Source organism: Scyliorhinus torazame, chromosome 6 (assembly GCF_047496885.1).
Source record: "Scyliorhinus torazame isolate Kashiwa2021f chromosome 6, sScyTor2.1, whole genome shotgun sequence".
NCBI classification, from domain to species: Eukaryota; Metazoa; Chordata; class Chondrichthyes; order Carcharhiniformes; family Scyliorhinidae; genus Scyliorhinus; species Scyliorhinus torazame.
In genome coordinates, this window is record NC_092712.1 from 27316230 (window position 1) to 27326402 (window position 10173).

A 10173-nucleotide genomic window follows, 5' to 3' on the forward strand; every position below is an offset into this window, starting at 1 on the left:
GCCCCCTTTTCATACTGTGATGTTTATTGTATCAGCAACATGAGATCTAACCTGTTTTGTCTGTTCCTCCGTTTAAAGTATGCAGATCCCGTGGCAGACTTGCTGGATCGTTGGGGTGTGTTCAGGGCCAGGCTCTTCAGAGAATCGTGTGTTTTCCACAGAGGAAACTATGTGAAAGACCTCAGTCGGCTAGGGAGAGATTTGAGCAAAGTCATTATCGTGGATAACTCGCCGGCATCCTACATCTTCCATCCTGAAAACGCAGTGAGTATTTCATTCCATTCATTTTTTATTTTTTTAAATATAAATTTAGAGTACCCAATTCATTTTTTCCAATTAAGGGGCAGTTTAGCGTGGCCAATCCACCTACCCTGCGCATCTTTGGGTTGTGAGGGTGAGACCCATGCGGACACGGGGAGAATGTGCAAACTCCACACGGACAGTGACCCAGAGCTGGGATTGAACCTGGGACCTCGGCGCCATGAGGCACCAGTGCTAACCCACTGCGCCACCGTGCTTTCATTCCATTCATAACCAAACACACATTTCTTAAGTAGCTTCTGTTTTGCAGAGGACTGAGTAAAATAAAAGAAAGCAAGGACATAGAAAATAAGGAGCAAGAAGAGGCCATTCGGCTCTTTGAGCCTGTTCTAACATTCATGGCTGACTGTAGTTTTAATGAATTTAGAGTACCCAATAATTCTTTTCCAATTAAGGTGCAATTTAGCGTGGCCAGTCCACCTAACCGGCACATCTTTGGGTTGTGGGGTTGAAACCCACGCAGACACTGGGAGAATGGACCTTTTCTTAAAAATATTTTTATTAAGGCATTTATATGAACAGTAAATACAAACCAACACAAGAGCAAGACATGGCTGACCTTTTTTATTCATTCATGAGATTTGGGTGCTGGCTGGGCCAGCATTTAATACCCATCCCTGAGGGCATTTAAGAGTCTGGAGTCACACGTAGACAAGACCGGGTAAGGACTGCAGATTTCTTTCCCAAGGGGCCATTGCTGAACCAGATGGGTCCTGGCCCACTGCCTCCCACCATGCAACCTCTTACCGCTTCTCTTCTACTCCTCCATCCCCCCCCCCCCCCCACCCCACCCCACCCCCCCCACCATATCCTTTGATCACTTTAGCCCCAAGTACCAAATCTAACTCCTTCTTGGAAACATACAATATTTTGGCCTCAACTGCTTTCCGTGATAGTGAGCGATCGCTGGGTGGAGACATTTCTCCTCATCCCAGTCCTAAATGGTTTACCCTGTATCCTCGGGCTGTGACCCCTGGTTCTGGGCTCATCTGCCATCTGGAACATCGTTCCTACATTTACCCTGCCTTGTCTTGTTGGAATTTTATAGATTTCTATGAAATCTCTTTCATTCTTCTAACCTCAAGTGAATATAATCGTAACCAACTCAATCTCACCCTATGTCAGTCCCTCCATCCCAGGGATCAGTCTGGTAAACCTTTGCTGCACTCCCTCGACAGCAGGAAGATCCTTCCTCAGGAAAGGAAAGCAAAACCAAAGAAGGGTTGTATAAATAAGCCAGGGAACTACAAACCAGTGAGCCTCATGTCAGTGGTAGAGAAACTATTGGAGAAAATTCTGAAGGTGAGAATCTATCTCCCCTTGGAGAGTCAAGGTTTGATCAGAGATAGTTAGCATGGCTTTGTCAGAGGGAGGTCATGCCTAACAAATTTGATTGCATTTTTTGAGCATGTGACCAGGTCTGTACATGAGGGTAGTGCAGTTGATGTAGTTTATATGGATTTCACCAAAGCCTTTGACAAATCCTCTAGCTCTTTTTTCAAATCGTGGGGTTACATTAGCTACTATCCAATCTGTAGGAACTGTTCCATAGAATCATAGAATTTACAGTTCAGAAGGAGGCCATTCGGCCCATCGAATCTGCACCGGCCCTTAGAAAGAGCACCCCATTTAAGTCCACTCTTCCAACATCTGACATGTGGGAGGCTTTCAAATGTCAGTTGAAAGGAATTCAGGACCGGCATGTTCCTGTGAGGAAGAAGGATAAATACAGCAAATTTCGGGAACCTTGGACAACGAGAGATATTGTATGTCTCGTCAAAAAGAAAAAGGAGGCATTTGTCAGGGCTAGGACGCTGGGAACAGACAAAGCCTGTGTGGAATATAAGGAAAGTAGGAAGGGGTCACGAAAAGTCATTGGCAAATAGGGTTCAGGAAAATCCCAAGGCTTTTTACACGTGCATAAAAAGCAAGAGGGTAGCCAGGGAAAGGGTTGGCCCACTGAAGGATAGGCAAGGGAATCTATGTGTGGAGCCAGAAGAAATGGGTAAGGTGATAAATGAATACTTTGCATCAGTATTCACCAAAGAGAAGGAATTGGTAGATGTTGAGTCTGGAGAAGGGTGTGTAGATAGCCTGGGTCACATTGAGATCCAAAAAGACGAGGTGTTAGGCGTCTTGAAAAATATTAAGGTGGATAAGTCCCCAGGGCCTGATGGGATCTACCCCAGAATACTGAATAGGCTAGAGAGGAAATTGCTGAGGCCTTGACAGAAATCTTTGGATCCTCACTGTCTTCAGGTGATGTCCCGGAGGACTGGAGAATAGCCAATATTGTTCCTCTGTTTAAGAAGGGTAGCAAGGATAATCCAGGGAACTACAGGCCGGTGAGCCTGTAGGGAAATTACTGGAGCGAATTCTTCGAGACAGGATCTACTCCCATTTGGAAGCAAATGGACGTATTAGTGAGAGGCAGCATGGTTTTGTGAAAGGGAGGTCGTGTCTCACTAACTTGATAGAGTTTTTCGAGGAGGTCACAAAGATGATTGATGCAGGTAGGGCAGTGGATGTTGTCTGTATGGACTTCAGTAAAGCCTTTGACAAGATCCCCCATGATAGACTGGTACAAAAGGTGAAGTCACACTGGATCAGAGGTGAGCTGGCAAGATGGATACAGAACTGGCTAGGTCATAAATGGCAGAGAATAGCAATGGAAGGGTGCTTTTCTGATTGGAGGGCTGTGACTAGTGGTGTTCCGCAGGGATCAGTGTTGGGACCTTTGCTGTTCGTAGTATATATAAATGATTTGGAGGAAAATGTAACTGGTTTGATTGGTAAGTTTGCGGACGACACAAAGGTTGGTGGAATTGCGGATAGTGATGAGACTGTCAGAGGATACAGCAGGATTTCGATCATTTGGAGACTTGGGCGGAGAGATGGCAGATGGAGTTTAATCCGGACAAATGTGAGGTAATGCATTTCGGAGGATGTAATGCAGGTAGAGAATATACAGTGAATGGTAGAACCCTCAAGAGTATTGACAGTCAGAGAGATCTAGGTGCACAGGTCCACAGGTCACTGAAAGGGGCAACACAGGTGGAGAAGGTAGTCAAGAAGGCATACGGCATGCTTGCCTTCATTGGCCGGGGCATTGAGTATAAAAATTGGCAAGTCATGTTGCAGCTGTATAGAACCTTAGTTAGGCCACACTTGGAGTATAGTGTTCAATTCTGGTCACCACACTAACAGAAGGATGTGGAGGCTTTAGAGAGGGTGCAGAAGAGATTTACCAGGATGGTGCCTGGTATGGAGGGCATTAGCTATGAGGAGAGGTTGAATAAACTCGGTTTGTTCTCACTGGAACGACGAAGGTTGAGGGGAGACTTGATAGAGGTCTACAAAATTATGAGGGGCATAGACAGGGTGGATAGTCAGAGACTTTTTCCCAGGATAGAGGGGTCAATTACTAGGTTTAAGGTGCGAGGGGAAGGTTTAGAGGAGATGTACGAGGCAAGTTTTTTACACCGAGGGTAGTGGGTGCCTGGAACTCGCTGCTGGAGGAGGTGGTGAAAGCAGGGACGATAGTGACGTTTAAGGGGCATCTTGACTAACACATGAATAGGATGGGAATAGAGGGATACAGACCCCGGAAGTGTAGAAGATTTTAGTTCAGACGGGCAGCATGGTCGGCGCAGGCTTGGAGGGCCGAAGGGCCTGTTCCTGTGCTGTACTTTTCTTTGTTCGATCTCTGTAACCTAGTAACCCCACCTAACCTTTTTGGTCATTAAGGGCAATTTATCATGGCCAATCCACAGTCTTTGGACTGTGGGAGGAAACCGGAGCACCCGGAGGAAACCCACGCTGACAGGGGGAGAACGTGCAGACTCCGCACAGATAGTGACCCAAGCCAAGAATCGAACCTGGGACTCTGGAGCTGTGAAGGAACTGTGCTAACCGCTGTGCTACCGTACTGCCCACCACGGTAGCACAGTGGCCATAATTGAGAGAATCTTGTAAGATAGCCACCAATGCATCCACTATTTTTAGGGCCACTTCCTTAAGTACTCTGAGATGTACATGATCAGGCACTGGGGATTTATCGGCCTTCAATCCCATCAATTTCCCTAACACCATTAAATTCATTCTCCTTCAAGCTGTGTCCATGTCTCAGCAGAGCCTCAGGGCCATCATGCAGGTCCCCCGCTTCCTCGCTGCAGGTCCTAAAGAGTATCATATTTTCAGCACTGATTTTAATCGCGGGACTCATTTCAGACCATTTTACCACTTAGAGGTGAAACTTTGATTAAGATCGTGCCAGTTTGTCATTCGTATCTAACCACGGTCTTCCTCACTATTAACCAGGTGGCCAGTTTTCATATCATGTGCAAACTTTTTAAGCATGTTCCCTATATTTAAATCTAATATTTGATATATACCATAATAGACCGAGCTAAGCAATTCCACAACAAGCGTATCAGAAACCTCCGGTTTCCTCCCACAGTCCAAAGAGGTGCAGGTTCGGTGGATTGGCCGTGATAAATTTCCCCTTAGTGTCCAAAAGGTTAGGTGGGGTTACGGGGATAGGGTGGAGGTGTGGGCTTAAGTAGGGTGCTCTTTCCAAGGGCCAGTGCAGACTCGATCGGCCGAATGGCCTCCTTCTGCACTGTAAATTCTATGATTCTATGATCAATGAATAAGATCACGGTTGACCTGTTGTGTTTCGAATTGTGCATTACAAACAAAGCCATGTGAAAGATCCTGTGGAACCTCCTTCCGTCACCCTTTCAGTTTGCCTGTTCCAGATCGAAACAATTTTTTGTATGAGGTGCAAAAATGTTCTTGTTTCGCCTTCAGTTGTGCCAATTATATTAAACCTGTGAGCCCTGCTCACTGGCCCATTTGCCAGGGGGAACAGTTTTGCATGTCTTCCTGCCCTCATCTCTATATCGCCCAGCGAGAGAGGCAGGAGTAGCCTGATATCAATCTTGCTACTTTTTGGGGGGGGTGACAAAGCTAAATTTATGGCTCCCCACAGTTGATGTCTATGGTGCTTTTTTTTGTTAGGCACACAAAATAAATATGGCATTTGTTTTTAGCAGGGTTCACTCTCTCAGCTTGAACCTTAGGGAGTGAATCAAAGCTTTAAAGTTATAGGGAGAGGAAAGTTTTTTTTGTAAAACTAAGCTCTGGTTTGGAAATATGCATGAGAATGAGTGTGTCACTCAATGTATTAGAATTAATAATAATAATCTTTATTGGCACAAGTAGGCTTACATTAACACTGCAATGAAGTTACTGTGAAAAGCCCCTAGTCACCACGTTCCGGCGCCTGTTCGGGTACACAGCGGGAGAATTCAGAATGTCCAATTCACCGAACAGCACGTCTTTCAGGACTTGTGGGAGGAAACCGGAGCACCCGGAGGAAACCCACGCAGACACGGGGGGGAGAACGTGCAGACTCCGCACAGACAGTGGCCCAAGCCGGGAATCGAACCTGGGACACTGGAGCTGTGAAGCCATAGTGCTAACAGCTGTGCTACCGTGAAGCAGTCTGTGCTGACTCAGTTAATCAAGCTGAGGAAGAATGGTCAAGGTGCTGCACCTGGTCTCAACTTCCCAGCATTAAGGTGATGAAGAAAACAGGAAAGAATCGGAGCTTCCCGATTGCCATTTGATGGTCGCTGTTGGAAAGTGGGTTGCTTCGGGGAGGACAGGGTAGGGTTCAGATGGGGTTTGGGGATGTTGGAATGAGAACCACATCATGGCAGGGGAGCCAGAGTCTATGGAAAACAGGGGCCATTTCTTTCAACACCTCGAAGGACTAAGGCAGCAAGTACATGGCAGCACCATCAATTCTAGTTATTCCTCGGAGTCTCAACATGCTACCCGTAACTGGACGTACATTGGCCAGCCCTTCATTGTTGATGGGTCAAAAACTTGATATTCACCCGTTAACAACATTGTGGGAGCATTTTCACCACATGCACTGCATTGGTTCAAGAAGTCATGTCACCACTACTATCTCGAGGGCAAATTAGGATCGGCCTTGCAAACTCCCTCATCTCAAGAATTAATTCATCGTATTTTACTGAGTTAAACTGTCCTCTGAGTTGCCTCATGTAGACTATCAGCTATGTGCTAATCAAAATGTCTTTCCACTTCCTATTAAAATAGGTGCCTGTGCAGTCCTGGTTTGATGACATGTCGGACACGGAGTTGTTTGATCTGATTCCATTCTTTGAAGGACTGAGCAAAGAAGAGGAAGTTTACAGTGTGCTGCAGAATCTCCGCGGCAGGTAGCGATTGTGCTCCGGGTGTGTCCTTGCGGCAGATTCTTTACGTTGTTCTTGCCCGATTTTTTATCTCCCCTATCCACAGCCCTGCCACAGCCCCCCCCATCCCCCCCCCGCCCCCCCAACCCCCATCCCTCTCCCTCCGCAGCGTATCATTTTCTTTTGTAAAGAAAGGAAAACTTCCTTCAGTTTCCCCTGCCTCACGCACCTGTGTTTGGACCGGAACTGCAACTTTGGAGGAGGAACAAGAGGAAAATATCTTCAGACAAGAAGCACTTCAGTGGTCCTGCCATTAACTCACTATGGACACAGTGACTGACGTCCGTTGAGCTTCTCAAAGCCTGGCGTCAGAAAGTTGCAGATGACCAGACACAGTTGAAAGAAGAACTCTCAGAGAAAACCACATTCATATATGTAGAAAACAAAACGGAAAATCCGCTATGGACTACATTTTGAGTAGAAACTTTTCCTTCTCTCTACCTACCAAAAACAAGTATTTGGGCAGTTCTGTGATATTTTAAGTATTTTTTTTTTCCTCCTTTTTTTTTTTTTGTTCTGTTAATTTTTTCGGTTGTTGCTATGCAGACAGTCACGCTGATCTGCAGGAGCTGACCTGATTCTGTGATCTCTTTGCAGAATGAAGTGCCTTTTTGAGAAAAAAAAAGTTGATAATTTTAGACAAGAAAAAAAAAGCAAAGTTAATTTTTTTGTACACTGCAATATTCCAGAGATCTTTTATCTTTTAATGACTGTATGTTTTAAAACAAAAAAAACACAAAAATTGATCTTTATGAGCACTGTTATTTATGCTGAACACGTTGAATTATAAGTGCTGGGTACCAGTCTCCAGAGTCATTAAACTTTTAAATTTTATATCAATTGGCTTAAACATAGTTCATGGACAGCAAATTATGATTTTTTTTAAAAAATTGCTAGTTTAAATACGGGATGGTTTAGGGTTACTGATGTCTCGCTTATGAGCAGCCATTGCAGGATGACTTGATAAGGGACAGATTGGAAGCTGGAAACAATATCAGAGCTCCTAAGTAGTCGGGGAATGACGTGGAGCTACCAGATACTGTAATGAATATTTTATTTTCTTCCCCCTCACTCCATGCCTTTTTGTTCCCTCCCTCCCCTCCCTCTTTTAATCAAGATGTGGAGCTGCCGGCGTTGGACTGGGGTGAGCACAGTAAGAAGTCTTACAACACCAGGTTAAAGTCCAACAGGTTTGTTTCAAACACTAGCTTTCGGAGCACTGCTCCTTCCTAGTGTTTGAAACAAACCTGTTGGACTTTAACCTGGTGTTGTAAGACTTCTTACTCTTTTAATCAAAATTGAAAGCCAGGAGGGGTTGCCAAAGCCCAACTCTCCTGTATCCAGCTGGAAGGCTGGTTTATCTAAAGCCCTCCACTTGGGTTGCGCATGACACGACACTGCAACATGCCGAGGGCAGGGAGGGGTCAGTCTTGCCTTGGGATTTTGCTGAGAGGCTAGCATCAGACTGCTCTGTGCCTTAAGGGGTGGCCTTGACCATACTCGCCACGGTCATCGGCGGAGCATGCAGTGAAGGGAAATGCAGCGACTGATGGTGGCGGGGTGAGTGAAGGGCAAGAGCTGATAGTCGAGTGGGGATTTGGTCTTTTTAAGATGCAATCTTCGCAAATAACCTTACTGTTGTTCTCTGTTTATTTCACACTTTAACTGTTTTCTCGAAGAAGCAATCGCAATCCAAAGCAAAAGGCTGTAATGGTGCTGCTTGGATTTATATTGTGATTCTGTCTGTCCGTATTTACGTTGCCTCAAATGCTCTTCCTGATTCTAAACCTTATTAAGTGGCTTCCTTTCTCTCACTGTCTTTCGCTGGATGTTGGGGGTCTGATCTGAAAACTGGGTGTCTGATTTCACCATCTGTGAGTATTGAAGCAGCATCTCAATGGTCTAATTGTTTGAATTTTCGAAAGACAAAAATGATTTATATCTTTCCCTTTGCACTTACCTCCCCTTCTTCCTCCCCTTCTATCCATCCCTAGTCTGATTTCCATTTAATGGTAGCTCGCTTGCGACAGGTCAGTGTCACTGACCCGTGAACCTCTTGTTGCCTCGAGTAACCAGAATACCTTGCTGGATTTTAATGGTGGGGACAGTGAATTTCCTCTTTGTCAATCTCCAATGAGTGCTGATCACGTACCTGCGCATACGTACTCGCGTACCTGCGCATACATACTCACGACGGTCAAGCTGCAGATTGCCTGCACTGTTGGTAGTGGCCAGTCTGTATATGTGACTTTCGTTAGTAGGAATGCAGGATATTTGGCGTTACTGCGTAAGTGAAATATGTGCAAACCTTTCAACAGTCAAGTCGCTAACAAAAATGTTCGACATCTGTGGAGAGAAGCAGAGTTAATATTTCAGGTCGATGAGCCTTCTTGAGAACAAACTTTTTTATGAGGCCATTAGGTCCTTTTGCCCTGGAGCTGCCAGCTTGTTTCCCAGTGATGGGTACCCTGCTATCATTCCTCATGGTCAAGGTGGCATTTCTTGTTTTATTGATTGTATTGGTTGAACAGAAAGTCAGTAATGCAGGGGTGGATGGAAACACAACCAGAGGACAGGATAGAGTTGGGCAGTTACGCCAGTGTTAACTGGGTGCGCTACTCACTCTGGGATGATGTGGGAAGAATACCCACGAGGTGAGTAAGCAGCATATTGTGGAGTAGCAGTGGGTGCTTTTTTGATTGAGGTGGGGGGGGGGGGGGGGGGGGGTGGGGGGGGGGGGGGGGGGGGGGGGTGGGGGGGGGGAGAATTGAATGCAGCACTGTGGGCTTTGGAGTAAATATACCAGTTCTACATTCCCATTGGATACCACCGAAGCAGCTTGCAGATGGAACTTGTGGGCAGGATTCTCCGTTTGCTGACGCCGAAATCGCGAAACGCGATTGGCCGAAGAATAGGTTCCGCCGCCAAAATCGCTGCGGGCGCCAATTTGACGCCAAATTGTAACTCTCCGTCACCTCGACAACGGCGTCAATGCGGTCCAGCATGCACTTACGGTAAACGGCGTTCGCATGTCACGAGCGGGCCCGACCCGGTATTCTCTGGGGCCTCCGCGATTCTCCACCTTCGATGGGCCGAGTTCTCGACGGCGAGGTTCTCTTGTGCTTTTAAAAATCATGAAACCGGCGTGGTGGCTGCTGAGGGAGAGAGAGGGGGTACGGAAAGTGTCCAACATGGCCATAGTTTGCTGACAGCTGTGCCTCTGGCTGGGGGGAGTAGTGTGGGATGGCCAGGAGGTGGGGCTGTGGGGTCAGGATGGACGGGCACGGAACACCATTGCCGTGGCCGGCAAGGCAGCCATGCACCTGCACACGCTGCTAATAGCCCACTGTGAATTTAGGGCCACAGGTCGTATAGGTACCCCCCCCCCCCCCCCCCCCCCCCCCCCAGGCCACCCCGCTAGCTGCCCTCTGACCGACCCATCAGCTGTACGGGCGGGCTCCAGCGCAACCAATGCCATCTTATTGGCCGGGATGAGTCTGTGTGGGGAGTGTAAATGTGTATGTGCAGCTGCAGCTTGTCAGCCTCCCGAGTGGCAATCACG

At 46.8% G+C, this 10173-nt stretch overlaps 1 protein-coding gene across 3 annotated transcripts in view; it reads left to right on the forward strand.

The window, feature by feature from the left end:
• LOC140424727 (CTD small phosphatase-like protein) overlaps positions 1 to 7445 on the forward strand; it is a 252399-nt gene extending 244954 nt beyond the window's left edge. For all 3 annotated transcript variants that reach the window (XM_072508055.1, XM_072508057.1, XM_072508056.1), the window contains 2 exons: positions 79 to 264; positions 6454 to 7445. In XM_072508055.1, the coding sequence (XP_072364156.1) occupies positions 79 to 264; positions 6454 to 6579 (312 nt within the window). In that variant the 3' untranslated portion in view covers positions 6580 to 7445. The remainder of the gene's footprint in view (positions 1 to 78; positions 265 to 6453) is intronic.
• The last annotated feature ends 2728 nt before the right edge of the window (positions 7446 to 10173 follow it).